At 38.0% G+C, this 24,116-nt stretch overlaps 1 protein-coding gene across 1 annotated transcript in view; it reads right to left on the minus strand.

The window, feature by feature from the left end:
- Nucleotides 1–24,116, minus strand: part of LOC120539338 (sodium/calcium exchanger 1-like) — a 595,338-nt gene that overhangs the window by 445,716 nt on the left and 125,506 nt on the right. The window contains exon 3 of the mRNA XM_039769325.1: nt 1,220–3,038. Coding sequence (XP_039625259.1) covers nt 1,220–3,003 — 1,784 coding nt within the window. The 5' untranslated portion in view covers nt 3,004–3,038. The remainder of the gene's footprint in view (nt 1–1,219; nt 3,039–24,116) is intronic.

Here is a 24,116-nt window from a genome sequence, read left to right on the forward strand (position 1 = left end):
CCAATAGCCCACACACCATGGGGACCAGCAGTGTAACAAACTGAACTGAGAAATAGTAAAGGTATCTAGTGTTGCTGTTGTCTGTAAGGCCAGGGCCACTGAAATACCCTCAAACATCAAATAAGGTTTACTATCTCCCCTGCTTAAAATAACTACATCTTTAAAATTTTTGCTATCAGGATAGGGTTCACCCTTAGACCCTGTTATGGCCTTTCCTCTAGCTGTAGATGTGCAGCAGACACGAAACAAAGCTCAATCCATGGATTGAACCATGACCTTTGAGGTCTAAGAACCTTAGAAATTTACCTAAAAATGCTTAATTCTTTAGATAGAATCCTTTTCATTATTTGGGAAGATACCTTCACTGCATCTCAACAGACTTGCATTTCATTTCAGTGTCATACTCACTATCTTAAATTCATCATCCCTGGTAAAAGTCATTCATATTCCTGACACTATTATATTTAAAATCAGAATCACCTATAGCATCTTATTCCTAAACGAAGTTTGAAATCTGGCTCTTGCAACCTCAACCCTATTGTAGAACAGAAAAACCAAACCAGTTGCCTTAAAAATGATTTATTAAATATGAGGCATATAGATGCACTTAATCAGTGGGGATAAGGAATTCCCTATAACTCAGTACTCCCACACATAAGCCAACATTAAATTCATGCTAGTTTAAGTTGATTATCCTTGGTGAACTGCATCTCCCAAATTGAAATGAATGTAATTAAGAGCAGGCTTATTCTTCAAGCCTGTCATAGCGTATCCAAAACCTGAGATTGAACCGCGAGGTTGTGGCCTCGACTTTCCCTCAAAGAAGACATCTAAAAAGTTGATACAGTATTTAATAACTTGGGAAGCTAGTATAACTTTTGTTGATAGGGAAGCCACCTTTTAACACTCACCAACTTAAATTCATTATCCTTGGTAATAACCATCCTTGCTTTTGACACCATTGCAACCAAGATCAAGATTTCTCTTAGAGTCTGATCGTTCATACTTAATAAGGTAATGGAACTCCTCTAAAATGCAGGAAGATGCTTTTGTGGCAATACAACAGATATGTCCATTGAACTCTGTTAAAATGTATTTAGTTTACACCATAGTTTCTTGCAATGTAATAATAATTCACAAAGAAAGGAATAAAAAGCATCAGGAAATTTTTGTCATCTGACACTAAACAAAACACAGCAAGATTTTAAGGTGTACTCACATTGTTTCATCATTCTGGAACTCCAGCTTTCCAGCTACCTCTTCATAATCTTCACCGGCTTTGGCTGTACCTTCAATTGTCTTGTATGGTACAATAACAGTCCCTCGAGCTCCAGAGGTCCGCTGGACTTTCACCTGCATAATCCCAATACTTTCGCTCACACGAGTGCTGTTACTTTCAAATGTGAATATTCCTGCATGGTCATCATCAAATATGGTCACTGTGGCTGTGTGGTCAGTGCCAAGGCTAGCTTTTGGAGGGGAATCACTGGATTCCAATCCTCCTTCTGCATAAGTAACCCTGACATTACTCAGGTTGACATAAAAATATTCATCTTCTTCAAATATGTCATCATCTATGATGCCTACTGTTACTTCTTTGTGAGTCTCACCAGCTTTAAAGACAAGCGTGCCCTCTGCAAATTCATAATCAGAGCCAGCATTGGCTGTGCCATCTTCAGTTTTAAAATCAACTTTCACAGTGCAGTTGGGATCTCCACCTCTTCTCACCACTGTAAGCACCAGAGAGCCACAGTTCTCGAAGCATTGGTAGTGAGATGGCTCAAATAAGATTTTGATGGTTTGGTCATCCTCCTCTGAGCGAGCTTCATGGCAGCTGATCACCTTCCGAGCTTGGTCTGCAGCATGCTTCTTCAGGATATTCCCAGCACCAATCATCATTCGGGTAGCTTGAATCCTATAAAAAGCTCGGCTTTTCTGCTGCTGGACAAGAACGTGATAATTGGCCATTTCAATCAGTTGTTCCATGTCTTTGTCTGGATGTTTCTGCTTGAGCTCTTTTAATGTTCTGGCCATATCCCTACGAGCTTCTTCCTCTTGAATCTTATTGTTATCATCTGCCAGGCTTAGCATTCCATCTAGGACTTCCTTATGTGAATTGACTACTTGGCCATCCATTTCAATATCCATTTTGGTAAAAGGACCATCCCCTTCGGTCTCAATTATTATACCCCTGTGCTTATCTGCCCTATACCTTTTGTGGACATATTTATAGAAAAGCAGCCTACGGTCAGCAATCCAAGCTTGGATGACACAAAGTGGAAAAAACATGAAAGTTAGGACTGCCTCCCACACGTCCACAACTCCAGGAGAGAACACAGACAGAATAAGGTAGAGCCAAATATAGGCAAAGATGCTCCAAGCTGCTGTGACGAAAAAGACCCTCAAGTGCTTGATCTTCCTTGTTTCCCCATCCGGGACTACATAGACGCAAAGGGCAATAATCACAAACATGTTGAAAGCCGCGCTACCAACAATGGTGCTAGGGCCCATATCCCCTGCCTGAAACTGATGTCCGCATACCTCAATCACAGAAAGTAAGATCTCTGGAGCAGATGATCCCAGTGCCATGAGAGTCAGATTGGACACAGTCTCATTCCAGATTCTAACTGTTGTTGTTGTAGTTTCACCATTTGGCTTTTTAATAGTGATCTCCTTCTCCTGGGAAGTGATTACCTCTATGGATGACATGAAGCGATCTGCGATGATGGACATTCCCAGAAACATATAAATCAGGGCTACAAAGTATACAATTGCTCTGGCAACTTTGTCTCCAACTGAGGGATCTTGGGGGTTCCAGACAGGAAGAACCACTCCCTCGGCACATCCATTACTTCCTGAGCAGGTACCATTGACAGCAGACTTATCAGGTGGCATTTCAGTTTCACTTGCATTTGATAGCTGGATGTGGAAGATTAATGTAGCAACGAGAACTAGGCACCTGAAACCCAAGGTGGGCCAGACGTGACGAGTAGTTGTTATCATGTTGGTAGAACTGGCAATAGATCTCTCTTTTACACCTGAAAGAGAACAAAACAAACAATTAACCTTGTCTGGAAATATGCAAACTTATTCTGCCACATGAACTGTACACTATTCAAGTAATATTAAGAACACATAAACCACAGTTTCAAAAACAGGATGCATAGAGTAGAATATAAAGCAACTGGAAATCGGAAGGTTAGCAATGCCTAAATGCACACAAAGACAACAACATAAACATCAGTTACATGATCATCCAGGGGCCACATTCTAGCACCTGTCAAAAGTGACAAAATAACGTCAGATTGACCGAGTGCACAAAAAGACAACAAGGTTTTCAATTAGCGGAAAAAAGGCCAACTAAGTGTCAGACAGTTAAATGGCTTCGATACATGACTATTGTTGGCAAGACTGATCCATACAGCAGGCAACAGTAATAGAATATAAATGTTAATGTCTGCCTGACATCTTTTTTCTTCTTGTGATTCAAGGAGTTGAATGAGTAATAAAGCCAAGCTGATTTTCATCTCCCTATTGTGTGGCAGCCGGTATAATAAAAACATACACAAAACAAGATATAATGAATGGGCTTATCAGCAGGTCTCGCATTACTTGGCAAACCTTTAAAAGACAGGAGCAGATACTATTATATTCATCAAGTGCAAAAAATATGTGCTTTTGTTTGTGCTTAATTAGCTTAGGGACACTGAAATAATGCTAGAGTGATATGGAGACACAGAGGCTCATGGCTCCAGGGGAAAGGATTAAATTCCTGGTCCAATCTTCAGCTGCATGGAGTTTTTCCTATAGTTTCCTACTACAGTCCAAAGGCATAAATGTTAGGTCAACTGACAGCTTTAAACCAGCCCAACAGATTGTGTGTAAGCACACCCTGTGATGAACTTGCATTCTAAGCAAACTTAGTTACTGTTTTGTATCCAGTAGTGCTTGAACAGGCTCTGAATCTATGAATGGAATAGGTTGGTTCAGAAAGATGGATGAAAAGCTTTGATTTGAAATAGTAAGAATGCTGTATTGGCGGAGTAACCAGTAAGGGACTTGATAGCCTGCTGACAATTGCAGTTAGAATTTGTTCATGGTGGAAGTTTGTTTTCTCTTCTCCACTACCTGCTCTTTTTATCCTAATATAATCACACTCTATCTATCTTATGTATCCACTTATTCCAATTGAAATTTGTGGGTATTCAATTTATCTTTATATATAATACGCTACTGGGCCATACGTTTGTCTGTCCAGGATTTTAATTCACTTGTAGCTCACAAACCGTTTGACCTATTGACCTGAAATTTTGTACACATATACTATGTGACATCTACTATCCGCTTTGGGGTGATGATTGACCTCCAAGGTTATTCCTCTTTTTATTTTTATTTTATTTTATTGTAGAATCAACTCTCGGCAGCGGGCAGCGGGCAGCAGGGCGGCCATGCGGCACAAGCGTATGGGTGCCGTTCTCATTCCTTCCGTCTTTGTTGTTACTTCCTCTACCTCTTCATATCTTAAATCATTCTTGAGGCAGATTGAAGACTTCAGTGCCAGCTTAAGTGAAAATTAAGGAAAACATACTAAGTAATTGCAACACAAACACTGACTTAATCAGTTTTAACGCAAAAAAGATGCCAATGAAAGAAGAGAAGAAGTGGGCCGCTAGGGTAGAGAAAAGAAGAGCTGCTCAGGAAGCAGCAAGTACATCAACTTCTGAGAAAACGAATGCTAAACGTACATAGAGAGTATAAAAACTATGAATGCTCAAGTCAAGTGTATTCACTGCACGTTATTGTGTAGTGCGCCGTTACTTGTAATTTATATTTGTGGATTTTAAAAGTCTAATTTTTATTTTCAAATGAAGCATCTATGTAAATATACTGTAAATCTTTATATTTTATATGCATGTAGCATGAGATAGTCCTTGTTAGCATTGTGATCTTGACATGGTGGAGGATTCTGTTCCTTAATGATCTATAAAGATACTGTATGTTGCCTGGAAATGTGTGTTCCTGACAAGGTTAACCATGGAAAACTTGTCTAAGAGGCGGAGTCAGAAAAGGAACGTGACCCTCATGGTGGTCTCAAAAATATCAAAGAAAACCTTTCCCAGAACAGGAATACTGGGACCCACTTTTGGAACCAGGCATATGAGTGGAGTATATTGATAAGAGCTAGGTGTCTGGATGACCCATGTACAGTAACTCAGTCAGGCTCAGCCTTGAGAAACTGAGACAAGTTGACTCATCACCCATAAGGCGAAGAATGAGAGTTGGGTGCAATAAAAGTAAGATGACAGGCAACATTTAGGCATGCTGGACTTTGGCAATGGGAGCTAACCTTTAGGATATGGAATGTAGCATGTGTGATGGTGTTGTGTCAAAAGCTGGGGCAGAACATTGAAAAGCACCAGCTGTCTATAGTGTGGCATGCGGCTGAGGGTGGAGCCCAGCTGGGACGCCCGGGAGGACAACATGCAGCATCTTAGAATGCTAAATTCAAAGCTTCACATAGACCAGGAAACAGCACTGCATTTATAATATAGACACACCTTCTAAAGCATGGGAAACTGAAATCAGTAAAAGATGAAGGCTTGTAATTATGACCAGATGAGGTGGCATTTGAGTATCAATCATTATTTGAAATAAAGCGACGCATAATTCATCACAGAGATTGCATTGTCTAAAATATGTATAGCTAATATTCATCTATTTTAGATAATATAGAGAAAAGACTGACTTACAGCAAAACATTTTCATCATTAAAGATCATAAATCATTCCATTTGTGAGGTTATTCATTGCATAATTCATAACCTATCCTGATGGATTTTGAACAGTCAATGTAGTTACGCTGCATTCAGAAAGTATTCTGAGCCTTGCACTTTTTTCACATTTTCTGTCACAGCCTTACGCTAAAATTGGTTAAATTAATTTATTCCCTCATCAATAAATACTCAGTACACTAGAATGACATATGAAAAACAGGATTTTGTTTGTCAAATTTATAAAAAATGTAAAAAATAAATATATATATATTTATATATAAAAATAAATATCCCATTGACAGAAGTGTTCAGACCCTTTGTTATGACACTTGAAATTTGGATCTGGTGCATCCATTTCTATTGATCAATACAATACAATACAATTTATTTTTTGTATAGCCCAAAATCACACAAAGGGGTGCAGCAATGGGCTTTAACTGGCCCTGCCTCTTGACAGCCCCCCAGCCTTGACTCTCTAAAAAGACAAGAAAAAACTCCCAAAAAAAACCCAGTAGGGAAAAAATGGAAGAAACCTTGGGAAAGGCAGTTCAAAGAGAGACCCCTTTCCAGGTAGGTTGGGTGTGCAGTGGGTGTTAAAATGAATGGGGTCAATACTGCAATGTCACACCACTGAGGTGATTCTAGACTTTGTTTGAAGTTCACCTGTGGTCATTTCAATTGATTGTACATGATTAGGAAGGGCACACACCATTCAAGAAAAGGTCCCACAGCTGGTAATGTGTGTCAGAGCCAAAACCATACCATGAGGTCTAGAAAATTGTCTTTGGAGCTTAGAGACAAGATTCTGTCAAAGCACAGATCTGGGGAACGCAACAAAAAAATCATCAGCATTGAAGGGTTCCAAGTTCACAATGGCCTCCATAAGTTTTACACAGAAAAAGTCTGAAATAACCATAACTCTTCCTAGTGCTGGCCGCCCAGACAAACTGGAAAATCACAGGAGAAGGGCCTGAACTATTTGGTGTGAATTGTAAGCATTATGTCTGAAGGAAACCAGGCACTGCTCATCATGTGTGCAATACCATTTCAAAGGTGAAGCGTGGTAGTGGCAGCATCATGCTGTGGGGTTGTTTTTCAGCAGCAGGGACTCGGAGACTAGTCAGGGTTGAGGGAAAGCTTAATGGATCAAAGTAGAGATATCCTTAATGTCAGCCTATTTCAGAACAATCTGGTCTTCAATCTGTGCTTAAAGTTTGCCTTCCAACAGGACAATGGCCTTAAGCACAAAACAAAGAAAATACAGCAGAGGCTTAGTGACAACTCTGAATGTCTATGAATGGCCCAAGTCAGAGCCTCGATTTGAAAAGTTGGTCCAAGTGTTGACGTACTTCCAGGGAAATCTCAGCCACCTCAGTCACTTCTGTTGTCCATACTGCAATTCTAATCTTTGTTTAATGGCAAGAATGTCAGAGAAAAAGTTCAAGTTTCAGCATACATATAACTCTAAAGCTGAACATTGTGGTGTAATTGTATATCGAGCTTCCAGTAAGTAGAACAAGGTACTTTGTTTTCATACATTTCCCTCTGATGAATAAACATTATCTAAATGGATCGTTGATGTCCAGCGAGAGAGCATTACAGTTAGTTCCCATACCTGAATTTGTAGCCGGCATTGTAAAAAATAGGATTTTCGCAAGCCAGGATCTGAGACAGGGTGGCGACTGTTAAAGAAGGGAACGATTCCTGTGTTGCTTGAGAGGAACTTATTTTCCATTCCACTTTCAAGAGCAGGGGGATTGGGTGAGGAGAAAGTGGCTGACAGAGGATGACACAACGGTGAGGAGGAGTAGGATAAAATCCTTGAGGACCAAAACCACACTTTAACTCTAGATCCAGCAGTTGTTGACCTGGCACTTGATGGAAACATGTCTCTCAGAGAGGAGATCCTCTAGTTAAGAAAACAAACTGAGACCCTTACAATGAAGCAGTGGTTTGGCATTGACCGTTTTAATGGCTCAGACAGACACATTCACTTTTTTACAAAGTAAGATGTCCAGCAAACTCATGTTGTTATTTATTGTAGCATCAAGTGCCACAATGGATGGATTCTCATCTCTTTACCTGGCTCTTTGAAGTGGCTCACTATCCTTAAAAGGATTGCTTGCATTTTGATGCACTAGTTGTGTGCAACTGTGCAGAACTGCCATTTTTGTAGGTGCTCCTCCTATTGATGATGTAATGCCAGCTCATTTTTTTGGTGACTCATCCCTGACTGATATAATTTCTCCAGCGCCATTGCAGCTTACATACATATTCACCTGTCCCTGAATAAAGTTTAATAAACAATTATTGAAATTGTTTTTTTAAAGAAGCCTAATGTAATAACATATTTGTCCCTGCTAAGTTAATAGATTTCATGTTTTTAAAATGTCCGGATCTTATCTTGGTAATTGTGGATGTAGCTTGAAACATATACATTAGTTTCAAGCCCTTCTCCTTTTTAGCTCCTGACATTTTACACAATGTTTGAATAATGTGATTTACATCGTTTCCCGTAAATCTGGACATGGCTTGAAGCGATGGGGTGAAAAACGCCATAGTTAGTCCATTTTAATACACTGACACAGAATCCAAAAGAGTGTGTTTATAGAGCCTGCTGAACATCTCTGGAGAAAACTGAAAACAGCTCTCCACTCATGGCCTCATTCCAACCTAACAGAGCTTCAGAGAATCTGCAGAGAAAATTGGCAGAAAATCCCAAATTGCGATGTGTGAAGCCTGACGAGTCACACCCAAGAAGACTCCAGGCTGGAATCGCAGCCAAGTACTGAGAAAAGAGTCTGAATATTTGTGGCAATGTGATATTTCAGTTTTATATTTTCAACTAGCAAAATACCCGCGCTTCGCAGCAGTGAAGAACTGCATTCAAATTTTTATTAAGAAGAAAATTAAACCTTTTTAAATTGTGGGACAATATGCCAATAAATATTTGTTAAGGATCTCTTTGTATACCATGTTGTCAGTTCGGCCCTCCGGTTGTAACATGATCAAGCTGTGCGCTGAGCTTACTCTTGAGCATGTAACTTACAGTTGGCCATGTGAACAGTAATCTTGTCTCAAATCTCACAGCTTGGATTGCTGCTGTCATAATCGGTTACGTTGTTGACCGTTATGACCGTTCGCGTAAATTTCGAAATGAAACCTGCTTAACTTTTGTAAGTAAGCTGTAAGGAATGGGCCTGCCAAATTTCAGCCTTCTACCTACACGGGAAGTTGGAGAATTAGTGACGTGTGGAAAATTCAATATGGCGGCCGACAATGGCGTCATACCACCGAAATAAGTACGTACATCGGTTTTGGTTAGCGCCTGGAAGCCACCTACCAAATTTCATGAAGATGGGGTCAGCCTTCTACCTACACGGGAAGTTTGAAAATTGGTGACGTTGGAAAATTCAATATGGCGGCCGACAATGGCGTCATACCACCGAAATAAGTACGTACATCGGTTTTGGTTAGTGCAGGGAAGCAGCCTAACAAATTTCGTGAAGATGGGGCCATAAATAAGAAAGTTTAACATGGTGGACGTTGTCAACCGTTATCGACCGTTATGACCGTTACGTGTAGAATTTCGAAATCAAACCTGCTTAACTTTTGTAAGTAAGCTGTAAGGAATGAGCCTGCCAAATTTCAGCCTTCTACCTACACGGGAACTTGGAGAATTAGTGATAAGTGAGTCAGTGAGTCAGTGAGTGAGTCAGTCAGTGAGTCAGTGAGGGCTTTGCCTTTTATTAGTATAGACTAGCAAAATACCCGCGCTTCGCAGCGGAGAAGTAGTGTGTTGAAGAAGCAATGAAAAAGAAAAGGAAACATTTTGAAAATAACGTAACATGATTGTCAATGTAATTGTTTTGTCACTGTTGTGAGTGATGAATGTTGCTGTCATATATATATATATATATTTACACACACACACACATAAACATATATATATACATATCTATACATATACACATATATACACATACACATATATACATACATATATACACACATATATAAACATATATATACATATACATACATATCTACATATATACACACACAGCTATTTCAGTATCAGTGCAATACGCTGCTTGTTAAAACGGATAACTCCGCTCTTACGTGCAAGTCTGCGTGGATATTATGAACTATCGTATTTGTTCAAGTTCTATTTAAATTTTAAATAGAAGGAATTTTTATTTAGTCGACAGAAATATCTTTGGTAGGAATGGTAAAAACAGACAGGAATATTATTCGTGAATAAATCAACTCAAACCTTAAATAACTTAAAAGAACAAACATTCAAATTTCTTTACTCTTATGTAAATTTATATAAAAATAAACTTAGATTTTAAATATCCCAAAAGATTTTGCTCTCCATAAAAATATATCCTTTCAAAATTATACAAATTCAAATATGAACATGCTGCATAACAAAACCTGGAAATATAAATAAAATGTGTTCCTTTCAGCAATAACAAATCAAATCATTAAGTTGTCTTTGCTCATATGTCATTTTAGAGCTGGACGCCTGGCATCTATTTTTGGCAAAGGTTCGTTTATGTTTGGTGTGAGGTTCTGTGTTGTGGAGATTCTCAGGATGGATTGCAGGTGCTCATCAGTGAGGCGACTCCTGTGTGCTGTTTTGTTAGTCTTTATCACTGAGAAGAGCTTCTCACACAGATATGTGCTACCAAACATGCACAAGGTTCGAGCCGCATGTAGACGGACTTTTTGTTCTTCAAAGTCACCAAAGCGCCGTGCAAACTCAGTGCGCTCGGTTTATCAGCAAAGTGCGATTTGGGAACACCGTAGTGACGACTTGGTTTAACATTACTTGGCAACAGGGAAAGTTGCACTGGTGCATTTGTGTTCCCATAAAAGCAACTTCACTTGAAATCACTTTGTGATTGTGCACGGGTAAAACGTCCGCTGAAGTGTCAGATTCTTATTTAATTCTTCTGCTTTCTGTATCTTCTGCATTGCATTCAGGTCTTTCAGCCTCACTGATGAGCACCTGCAATCCATCCTGAGAATCTCCACAACACAGAACTCCCTGATGTTTTGTCTCATAGTGCCGTCTTAGATTAAATTCTGTAATTACAGCCACATTAGCTCCACAAATGAGACACACGGGTTCAGTAAACATATACTCAGCCTCCCATCGGTTTTTAAAGGCTCTATTTTCAGAATCAACTTTTCTCTTCAGCATCGTGTGAGCTAGCCGCAATAACTTGCAGCATCATAAGCTAGACTTGATTAACGCGTAAGTGTTCGGCAAGGCAGCTGAAGCGCTGCATTATGGGATCTGTAGTTTATTGTGTTACCAGCGCTTCATATACCCGGGCTTTAATAACAATAATACAGTATATAAAATGATCTCGCGCGGATATAATTACACGCCGGGCGGATGTGGCCCGGCCCTTGAGTTTGACACATATGGACTAAATAGAACTTGAAAAGATATATTTTTCAAATGTGATCGCGCAATTCAGATAGAGTTGATCGCACTACAGCCTGCATGCCTCAATAAGTCATCCTCCCTCGCTCTTACTTTTTACCGTTCATCTAATCAATACACTGAGTATGGCTTTACCAAAACAATCATTGATGACAAATAAAGTATCCATTATTCGAGTATGTAGATCGGGATATATATATACATATATATATACCGCGCGTCGCAGCGGAGAAGTAGTGTGTTAAAAAGCTAGAAAAGAAAAGGAACATTTTAAAAATAACGTAACATGACTGTCAATATACAGTATTTGTTTTGTGAGTGTTACTGAGTGTTGCTGTCATCAATGATTTGATTATCATTATTTCTTTCAATCAGGTTCGTATTTGTAGGATGTGTTGTGTTCAAGTTACATTCTGTGTTTGTCAATCGTTGTAAAGATGACAGGTTTCATTCATCGATTCGTTTCTTACTGCATCAATAAACAGCTCGTCTTCTTCTTTATCTGAGACCTGACACACTGCATGCACGGGTTTTTTTACACTGTCTTCCTTTAGCGGGACATTGACTTTTTCCACCGTGTGCTTTGTTTCCACAGTAGCTGCATTTATGAATATGCTTGTATGTATCAGACGCTTCATATTTTTGCTGCCTTTTCAATTGTGTAATTCGGTTTTGTTCAGCTCTTTGGAACTGTTGCTTTTTATCTGTGCACTGCGTCAGTTCACGTGAGCCGCTCGGTGTACATGCATCGAAGTTCCCCAGTTGTGCTGGTGCCATCTCGTGCTATGTCCATGGCTTTATTTAATGTTACCTTAGTCCTGGCACTTAAAACTTTCTCTCGCAGTTTCGCTGAGTTTGTGCCAAACACCACGCTGACCATCTCATCTTCCTCTGCATAAGCACAGTCCTTAACCCGTGAATATTTAGTGGGAGTTTGCTATTGGATTGCCGCTGACGGACGGCCTTATATGGGCAGGCACTAAATTACAAACGCCAGCGGCAGCCTGTCTATGAACTTAATTTAAAGTGTAGGTTTACATCGTGCTTTGTTTCCAAAGTAGCAGAACTCATGAATATGGTTGTATATGTCACTCGCTCGCTTCTTATTGTTTTGCTGCCTTCTCAATTATATAATGCATGTTTTCTTCAGCGCTTTTTTCAGGTCTTCCTGGTTTTCTATGTACTGCGTGATTACGTGGAAGGCGTGATGATGTCACACGAAACTCCGCCCCCACGGCGTTCAAGCTCATCTCCATTACAGTAAATGGAGAAAAACAGCTTCCAGTTATGACCATTACGCGTAGAATTTCGAAATGAAACCTGCCCAACTTTTGTAAGGAAGCTGTAAGGAATGAACCTGCCAAATTTCAGCCTTCCACCCACACGGGAAGTTGGAGAATTAGTGATGAGTCAGTGAGTGAGTGAGTGAGTGAGTGAGTGAGTGAGGGCTTTGCCTTTTATTAGTATAGATAAATTTGCAAAAATTTCTAAAATCCTGTTTTTGGTTTGTCATTCTGTTGCGAGCGTTGCTTATTGATTTTAAATTATTTTAGGATAAGGCTGCCACATAACAAAATTTGAAAAAATTGAAAGGGTCTGAAAATTGTCTGAAGGCACTGTAAATAGAAGTAAGTGCCAGATTTAGGGTGGGCATTGATGTAGAGGTGGGGTTGTCCTATGGTTTAAACACTTCTCTAACTGGTATTAGATTAATAAGTGGACCACATTAAATGTCCATCACTAATTCTTGTTTTCTGCAATGTGGCTAAAAGTCAAGCATATGGATATGGTTGAAACCTGCATTCTTTAACTGAGCTGATAAAAGTTATAAAAATTAACTGCAAATGAAAATAGATTGATAGATGAAAGATATTTAGTCTGTCTTTAACTTGAACCTTCTTGTCTAAAAAGAGTGCATTTTTAGACTTTTCTTCATTTTGGATGAAAATTTAGATCCTTGGCTGTATTGGTTAAGTGTGAATGAATGTTTGTTTCCTATGGATACTCACTTCATTTACAGTTGGTTTAGACACAGAAAATGGAAAAATGGATAAATGGACTTTAAGTCAGATGTTGATGTTGATCATGCAAGTTTAGAGGCAAGTTTACAAGCAGATATTATAGTCATGGGGGAATATTAACAGGGATACCCTTGCAGATGGAGGAGCACAAGAGCAGGGGTTTTTAGAAGTACTGTTTTTAACACAGCATGTTAAAGCACCAACACGGGGTGAAGCCTGTCTAGAATTAGTATTTTGTAATAATCAAGATAGAATTGAGGGTGTAAAGGTGTTTGAACCACTAGGGTCAAGTGACCATAATGTAATACAATTCTCAGTATTTTCTAAGAGTGCAGAGGCAAAGACTAATATTGTTAAGTTGAACTTTGCTAGGGCTAATTTTGACCAGATGTGACAATGTCTAAGTCTCCACGGTGGATTAATTAAAATTTAAAAAAGAAGTTGCAAAGTAAAAAACTGCTTTATAAGGCATATAAGACTAATGACTGCAAAGTGAATCGTAGAGCACATGAGAACATGAGGGCAACCATTAACAAGGAGAGGGAGGGAGGCTACAAGACAGTTGGAGAGGAATATAGCAGATAAGGTGAAAGAAGACCCTAAGATATTCTTTCAGTATTTTAGTAGTAAGGAGGTACTGAGGGATTTGGATATTGTAGAGGGAGAAGTGCTGCTCAGATTAAATAAGATGAAATAAGCTGGCTAGTGAATACATATATAAACCCTTGACACATATTTTTAGGAAGTCACTGTGCACTGGAGAGATTCCGAAGGACTGAAAAATGGCAAATATCATCCCATTATATAAAAAGGGCCAGTAAGCATAACATGCATCACAGGAAAATTAATGGAAGGAATTATTAAGGATAAGATTGAGCAACACCTGGCAAGCACAGGAGTTATTCTGAACAGTCAGCATGGGTTCAGAAAAGGTAGGTCGTGTTTTACTAACATGCTGAAATTCTATGAGGAGGCAACAAAAGGATACAATCAAAGTAGAGCTTATGATATTATTTATCTGGACTTTCAGAAAGCATTTGATAAGGTGCCACATGAGAGATTGGGCATCAAACTAAAAGAAGTGGGAGTTCAGGGTGATGTTTTTAGATGGGTGCAGAATTGGCTCAGACACAGGAAGCAGAGGGTGATGGTGTGAGGAACCTCATCAGAACTGGCCGATGTTAAGAGTGGTGTTCCTCAGGGATCAGTGCTGGGGCCGCTGCTATTTTTAATATATATAAATGATTTAAGAATATACAGTAAGTAACAAGCTGGTTTAATTTTCAGATGATACCAAGACAGGTGGATTAGCAGATAATTCGGAATCCGTTATATCATTACAGAAGAACTTGGATAGCATACAGGCTTGGGCAGACTTGTGGCAAATGAAGTTTAATGTCAGTAAATGTAAAGTATTACACATAGGAAGTAAAAATGTTAGGTTTGAATACACAATGGGCTGTCGGAAAATCGAGAGTACACCTTATGAGAAGGATTTAGGAGTCATTGTGGACTCTAAGCTATCGGCTTCCCAACACTGTTCAGAAACCATTAAGAAGGCTAACAGAATGTTAGGTTATATAACAGGATGTGTGAAGTACAAGTCCAAGGAGGTTATGGTCAACCTTTATAACACACTGGTGAGGCCTCATCTTGAGTACTGTGTGCAGTTTTGGTCTCCAGGCTACAGAGGTAGGTACAGAGGTTGAATTATGAGGAAAGATTAAAAAGGCTGAGCCTACATAGTTTAGGCAAAAGAAGATTAAGAGGTGACATGATTGAAGTGTTTAAAATTATGAAGGGAATTAGTACAGTGGATCAAGATTTGTATTTTAAAATGAGTTCATCAAGAACACATGGACACAGTTCAAAACTAGTTAAGGGTAAATTTCGCATACACATTAGGAAGTTTTTCTTTACACAAAGAACGATAGTCACTTGGAATAAGCAACCAAATAGTGTGGTAGACAGTAAGACTTTAGGGACTTTCAAAACTTGACTTGATGTTTTTTTGGATGAAATAAGTGGATAGGACTGGCAAGCTTTGTTGGGCTGAAAGGCCTGTTCTCATCAAGAGTGTTCTAATATTCTATTGTTCTAATGCTACAAGTTCATTTCACTTGAATCCTCAATCTGCTAAATCTTGTACTTACCTCATTCCTGAACAAAAAATAAAACTATCAACTTCATGGGCTGTTAATTCTACAATATCCCACACATCATTTCAAATATAATAGCATCACTGTATGCACTGATGGCCACATCACTTAGACTGAAAAACAGCAAGGTGTATGATTAATGATGTTTTGTTTCAGAGGTAATTAATCATGTAATTTGTTTTTTGAATTCCTCATTAGGTTTAATGTCATTTTGTTCTGCCTTTTACACTTTCCAGAAGATACCAGTTTTTTAACCAACCATTGTCAGCAGGCACTCATCTGTCATTAGGGGTCACGAAGCACATGCTTAGGAAACACTGAACCTGGGAGAAAATAGCATTGTCAGAATACCTAAAAGTATGTTTTTGAATTACAGTATATGGAGAAAACAGAGCACCTTAAGGATATGTATCTTTGGAAACATTATATAAGAAGCACCTCTGGTCAGCGCACAACACTACCACAAGAAAAGCCACTTCTTAAGTCATCCTATTACAGTTTTTTTTTAAAGTCTTGGCACTTCTGAATCTGAATCTATTGGTGAATATTCATATACATCCAGCCATTCAGATTTAGCTCAGCTCAAATCAGTTTAGGGATATACTGTATGGTAGCAAAACACATTAAAGAAGCAATACGCACAAAACCAGGAACTGGCCCTGGGAACAATGGCATGAACTAAATGAGGTGCAGAAAAAACAAAAGCAGCAATTGGTAACACATTAGCAGAACTGTGGAACACTCAACAGGATGGAAGGTCTCCTCTGACACTTGTCAAATTGAAGTTCTTAATCTTGTATGTAACATGAAGAAAAGATAAAAAGGAAAAAAAAACAAATGTCTAATCGAGATCTGTAGAATTCCCAGAAAAATATGGATGCCTTACTGCCTGCTTGGATTTATGAAAATGAAAACAAGAAAAAAGTTATAAAATACTTAATACACCTTCAAAAGTGTAAAGTGAAACAGCTAAAGTTTGACATCCCTGTTGTTGTTCTATACAAGAAGAACTATCTTCCATTTTCTTTTCTGCGCCTTGGGATTAGTTCATGCAAAGCTATAAACACCTCGCTGGATATATTTTTAAGTCACATGATATTAGTCTAATTAAACAAAGTACAGACCACCACTGCTAATTTTTAAGAAGTTTAGGAAAAAAAAGACCTGATGTCAGTTAGCATTCACACTTTCAACACCTTGTATTATGCTTGTTTTCATTTTTCATTTGGCACCTTCTGCAATCTTTCATGATGATTTGGGGTTCTGTTTGTGTTTTTAATGTTACAGAACCAAAACTTACCATTTAAATTCAGAGTGTTTTTCTTCACATTGGAAATTATTCACATCTTATCGGAATGCCATTATTGTTTTCTTATGTGTCTTGCAATTTAAGGATACTTTGTGTATGGGTGTCATGTTATTGTTATGCAAGGATAGCCAGAAGTGCACAGCATGTGACACTGGTATCATAACAGTATAAAGGTTAGAGTCCTGTACGTCCTGATTATCCGAGAATGCGGATAAATCCTAAAACGATTTAGTGTGTGTGTGTTAGTTTTTCTCTTTATGTTTCAATCCACAGCTTCGTTACAACTTCAGTATTTGGTTAATGTTTTGGCAATGTGATATTCTGATCATTAGGTTTTAACTCTTTAGTTTTAACCTCTTCTAGCTCCCTAAAATAAAAAACTTAACTGCCACTTCTTTAAAAGAATTCATTTAAGTAATTGTGCATTAAAATGGTGCACAGCATTCTGTTGAAATTGAACACTTATTTTCTGTCATTTTCTACCCCTGTTTTTATTAACACCATTGAGTCATTTAAAGATATATTCACCACATCAACCAGTTAATTTGTGCACTGGTTAGGTTGTGAAAAAAATGTTAGCTAGTAAAATATTATTTTCTCGGTAATTAACACATGTTGCTATTTACCAAATAGACTGGTAATTCTACCAATTTTCTTAACATTATTGGATTACAGTAAAATGGTGAAATCCCCCTCCCCACGAATTAAGTTTTAGGTTGGAGCTGGTGCCTGTTCCAGAAGATATGAATGCAGAGCATGAACATCACATTGTAAGGTAATGAAAATATTTTTTTTTCCAATTTGTTTTGGCAACAGTGTATGTGTTTTAGTAACAAAAAAAAAAAAAACTGCCATACTTTCCATTTTTTGTTTGTGAAACCCTAAATTGGTCCAGCAGAAAAAGTGACTTTAACGTCTGTGAATAGACAGGGTTGCATTAAACTAGATAATTCATCTGCACAATAAAGATAGTACATGAAATATGACTATGTATCTTAATCAGAATTTATATGTTCAAATAAATATATTACTCTGTTTTAGAACTATTTCAATCAATGCACTTTTCCTGCAGTTGTTTAAAAGCATCAATATGACAGAGATGTCATCACAGCACTATTCTGTTGTTTTCTCAGTCGTGGCCATATTGTTGACGGCTACTCACATGATTTGTCACCAGCGTTGCCTGTGTTGTCATTATGTCACTGTTTAAGATTGCTGTACATTATCTTAAATCAAAACTTTGGATTGCAATCCTTGTTTCACAGTTCCCTTAATATGTTAGAAGCTAAACAGTGCCACCATTATGATTCTAGTGCTGGGAATTCCTTTCTCTGTACTTCTGACTCATATTTTGATTTTTTGTTTCTGGTTTTGATGATCTTTCTTCTCAAAGTCTGAAAAGACTACCTGCCAGTCTGCTAATATTCAATCTACTGTTTTGTTAAAAGAACTCCAAATTCCATTCTAACAAGTTCAGTACCCTTGCCAGAACATAACATTATTTCTAAATGTATTGATTTATCTTGATTATGAAATACTGTTTACTATCCTATGTGTTGCAATAATTAAAAGATGATTTCTATTTTGCTCAAAAGCATTCACAAGTTAGAATGTTGCTGTTATTAGTTGCTATTCTCACTACACTACTGAATTATGTAATACATATTATGTATATACAATATATTTTTCCATATATTGTCTTGTTAATAGACTTTAAAGCACTTTTCAGCAATGCTCTCTCTATGAAAATTGTTGCTAAAATAATGAGTGACTGACTAATTGACTGTCTGAGATTGAAATGAATTGACGTAATATTCCCAAATCCACTTAACCCATTTCAATTCTGTGGGAGCAGCAGCCTGCCCACACACACATCCACCTACACGTTCGCTCATACAAAACAAATTTAGAATCACTCATGTTTTTGCAGTATGGGAGAAACACTGGAGTATCCATGCAAACATGGCAAGAATATGTAAACTCCACCAGGACAGCAACACTTGCAGGATTTAAAATTGTGATGTCCACCACTATATGATATGGAAACCCGAGGGCTCTACCATTTAGGCAATCTAGGAATTTTCTTAGGGCAGGAAAATTTACAGAGTAGCATTTTTTTTAATTATATAAGCCCTGACTTACAAATACTCAGATTCAATACAATGATCCTTATGTCATTAATCCTTTTATATTGTTTTATATTATATTTGCATAATAGGGATGTTTGGTTCTGGTGTCTGTTGTTCCACATGAGTCATTTTTGGGTGGTGTTCCAAAGCACAGTAAGCCCCATACTCACCTTCTCAGTAGGCTCTCTTTCTGTTAAACTATGGGTTAGAGTTAATGGGGTGCCCCCTTCTTTAAAGCACAAGTAAAGGTATTTTTTCCCTGAAAATTTATTTTTTTATGGCCACAGGTAATGTTAATATGTCAGTCAGTGAATACGATAATGAAATCCATTCTGCCCTAAGCCACGCTTTCTTGCTTGTCACCTATGCTTATAACAGAGCAGGTCTGTAATTCCTGGCAGACTAAAATGTGACACGCTCAACCTATCAGACCACTTGCCCTGTTCATTAATGATTTTTTTATGCATTAAAAAGTATATGCATACATAATATCATGAATTCACACAGGTATTTTCATATTTATTGAAAAGGAGCAATTCAAGCAACCATGGTCACATTTCTTGCCATACTGGTTATTCGGTAACTCATTGTTACATGAGACAGGAGCTTTTGTGTATGCATAAAGTAATTAATGTAGATTGTTTATTAAATACACACCAGAGAGCATAATGTTTCAAAAATTTAAATTATGGATATTATAAAGCACATAAAATCATTACCAACAACTTTTATTACAGCCATGATTGAAAAGGATTCTGCCTCCCAATCTGTTATTCTAGCAGAATATCCCCACATTAATGGCAATAGGAGACAGAATGCAACTAACAAGTGGTAGGAAGGTGAAGGAAATATGCCCGAAGCAGAGTCAGGCTAGATCACAAGTGCCACATTTATTCAACATCAATGATGTGTGTACAGGAATCCTAAACAAGATACACTGAGCACATACTGAAGGAGCTCCACATGCAGCCTCTCTCTGCTTTGAATGTCAGAGCATCCTAAAGCCACCATGGTGTTTGTACTGTTTATGCTACATGTTTGGACTTCTTTGGTACTGCTTTTAGTGTAATATTTGATATATACAGTATATATTTTTTATACCTACAAAATCTGTCGTGGTGTTCAAAATGTTTAATTCATGTGTATAACATTTGAACTATATTTTGAGCAATTTATTTTTGACATGATTATGTGATGAGAATATGAAGCAATGTTTTTGTGTGCCACATAAATTTCAAATTCTGATCACATGCTGAACCTCCTTGTTTTTGTTTATTTTTTCAGGTGCTGGTTGGTTAGTTTTACTTTTGTTTTAGTACAGTTTCACATTCAGCAACTTTGTTCTTTATCTAATTTTCCATTCCTATGTTGACATACATATTTTGGATACATACATATACTTTCTTTCTGTTTCTACTTTTATTTTTCAAGCACATTTCACTGCCATTATGAGCAGTTTTAGAAGGACTGTTAATGTGCTTCTTATGAATCAATTATCAATATGAGAAACCAAAATACTGCAAGGCTGCAGTTTTATCTAACCACTGAACTGGAAACCTCACGTACAAGCGTTGGCATTTCTTGAATTCCTTATCTAATACCATTCAAATTATACCTGTTTTACATTACTATTAATATTACTGTAAATAATTTTTAAAATTAGTGAAAAACATACAAACAAAAATACAAAAATTCTATCATCCAATGCCTATATAATATAATATAATATAATATAATATAATATAATATAATATAATATAATATAATATAATATAATGCGGTGGCTGGCACCCTGCCGGGTTTGTTTCCTGCATTGCGCCCTGTGTTGGCTGGGATTGGCTCCAGCAGACCCCCGTGACACTGCAGTAAGGGTATAACGTGTTGGATAATGGATGGATGGATAATATAATATAATATAATATAATATAATATAATATAATATAATATAATACTAATATAATAATTGTACTTATTTTACCAAGGGGATCACATCCATCACTCTACTTATTGCACTTGTTTCAACAAGGAGGTGGCTTCCATTGGTTGCTAGTGGGTCATGAATGAATTTAAAAGGGCAAAACTGGGTTGTAGAACCATAAAGGTTAAGAAACAAAGCTTTAGCTGACCATAATATTATGAGTACTGCCACTGCCAAATATATAACAAAAATCCCTGTGTGCAGTACCGCATGGTTAATTTGTATGCAAATTAGCCATGTGCCCAGCTATGAGTTCAAATCCCTCTCCATGCCCATTCTTTATCAGAATGAGACTCTATTGAATAATAATATTAATGAAATATTTATTACTATTTGCAAGGCATTGCTTTCTTCATGATGGAAGAAAAAAGTGCAAAGCCTCTGCACAGACACATGGGAGGCTACGCCTGGAGCCATGAGTTCAAATAATGGAAGGATCCAGTCCCAAGCCGCTACTTTGAGGCACGGCCAATGTGTGCCCCAAAACTGGAACTTTGTTACTGCAGTGATCTATATTTTACTTACTTACAACATATTTGTAGGTATTTGTTGAATTTTCTTTGTGGTATTCATTCTGTCTTTGTCCTTTGTTGTTAGAAGCATGATGGCCCAGTGGTTAGCTCTGTTGCCTCATAGCTCAGATCACATTTTTGGCCACACTAATCTGTAAATACCATTTTACCATTATAATCCACTCCAAACTAGTTAAGTTCCTCCTTATGATTGGCTTCAATGCATTTTGCAGAGTTCAGTGAAGTTCTTGAACATTTCCATAATGTTACCAAACTCACTACAAAGCCATTGGGGTTCAGTCATCACTAATTCTGAGCAACCTTACCAGTGGAGAGTGATCTAGCCCAAACAATAGATTTAAAATAAATTATTTTTAAGTTTGCAAAGATAAAGCCAAGAAAAACACAGTTTTATGCTACAGTGATTTCTACTTTTTAAACTGGAAAGAACTTTCACTGAATTGTATTATTTTTGACTTTTTAAAACTGATGTTTTGTGAAATTGCCATTAAATAGTTAGTTATTACTAAATTACATATTTATAGTTATGTTTTATTATATTCATGTTTACATATTGTAAATAAAATAAAATGCTAAATTTAATCTATATGACCTTACCTAATATGTGCGATAGATAGATAGAACTTTATTTGTCCCCAAGGAGAGAGCTCTTTAAACAAATACAAAACTTCTGTAAAAAGACTTCTGCTTGTACATTGCTCGGAAGTAGTTACAAGCTGCTTTCTTTGCCACTAATTACCAAGAATTTTGAAATTCATTAAAATAAATGTATATCCATTCTCCACATAAAATGCATACATTAATATCAATATATTAATTAGTTTATATTCCATTTATCTATGTCAAGGGGTAAAGTAGCAATAACCCTACATTTATGAAACCCATGTCATAGATAGGATCATAGGATTGGCCTACCATGTACAGCTTCTTCTATGGAAACAAAATTGCAGAGTCAGCCTTTTCATTACCAAAACAGTAAACTTTTTGTGACAAATAACCATAAGATTTCTACAAACACAACATGTGATCAGACTTTAACCAGAGTTTAGTCCAGTAAAGCCTATGCTACATTAGGAGACTTTCAGTTGTTGCCTTCACTTACATAACCTTATCCAGTCAGAGACAGTCACAGTCATTCTTCTGTGAAGCTGATTATCTAATGACCAAGACTGAATAGTCAACTGCTGGCTGGAATAAAATCAAACAGGTTTGATTCTCCTTTTGGTTCAAGGGGAGGACTGTTTGTGTGAGAGATTTCAGAGCCAATAAGCATTCAGCTGAAAGTAAAATCTATAAAATGTAGTGACAAAGAATAAGGAATCTAATACAGAGAAGAGAAGCTCGTCTGACTGATGTCTCAAGACACTAAGACACCACAGCTATTAACCCGACATTCAGCGAGTGCTATTGGCTGTCAGAAAAAGGGGCGAGCACCACTGTGCAGGATGATTGGTTCTGAGTCTATAATTGTGACGTGGGCTGCAATTTTCAGTTGTGTAATTTGACATGGTGCAGCAAAGTGACCAGTGACTGTGACTGGCAAATCTGACATGCCCATCTATAAAAGTCTTTCATATTAGTTGCATGTTGCAACAAAGTCACTAGGAAGCACTAATTCAATTATTTTCTTGGTTCTATTGATGCATTTTGTAATCTCTTAGACAATGGTAAATTTCATTATCCCTTCTTGACATTATATTACTAGTTGTAATCAACTCTGTTAATGTTGTCTAACTAAAGAAGGCAACTTGTAGGTATATGCTAATTGATGCTCTTCTGTTAGGGATTTCAAAAAGACCTCTCAAATCACAAGAGAGCATATGATCACACTGTGTACACTTCGGGTCGTAGAAATGGGTTTACTGAGAGCTAATTCAAGATTGGTGCTGCAATAATTGGAGGACAAGGGTCTCACATTAGAATGCTGATGCACAGTAATGTGCAGATAGACTAAAGGTTTCTTGTGGTATTTTTAAATAATTTTCAGCTTTTATGCATAAGACCCAGCTAGGAGACGTAGAAAGCTGCCTGTTGGTTATACTGGTAGAATTGACATGTCACAAGCACTGTGAAGGAGATCAGAAGTGCAGTACAGGTATTAACCATCAGGAAGCAACATTTCATGATGGCCATATATTTTTCTAGTTTATGTATTGTGGCGAATGGCTGGGGCTGCTGCCTAGCCGAGACGCCCAGGAGGACCAGAGGAGGGCTTGCACCTCCTCCAGACCACGAGAGGGCGGCCGCCCTGGTTGCCTTGGGGAACACGGGTGCAGGACTTGGAGGCTCAACCCTGTAGTGGCCCAGGGGGCACCCTGCTGCCGTTGGAGCCCTGGACCTCAGCACTTCTGCCACACCCGGAAGTGCTTGGGGGAAGAGGACCAGGGACACCCGGAGTGCTTCCGGATGCGTAGCCGGCACTTCCACCACACTGGGGAGTGGCAGTGGAAGATTGCGGAGAAGCACCTGGAGCACATCCAGGTGACTATAAAAGGAGCCGCCTCCCTTCATTCAGGGCTGGAGTCGGGTCAGGAGAGGACGAGAGCTCAAAGAAGAGAGTGGAGGCGGCCTGAAGAAAGGCAGAGAGAGTGTGAGAGGCCTGGACTTTGGGGAAGTCTTGGGGATTCTTGGGTGTGCACGTATTGAACTTGTAAATATTAGTAAACTGTAAATAAACGTGTGGTGGTGCTTACAACATGTTCTCCTGTCTGTGTCCTGGGCTCGTTCCACCGTATATATATACATATATGTAT

The sequence above is a fragment of the Polypterus senegalus genome, chromosome 11 (genome assembly GCF_016835505.1).
Source record: "Polypterus senegalus isolate Bchr_013 chromosome 11, ASM1683550v1, whole genome shotgun sequence".
Classification (NCBI taxonomy): Eukaryota; Metazoa; Chordata; class Cladistia; order Polypteriformes; family Polypteridae; genus Polypterus; species Polypterus senegalus.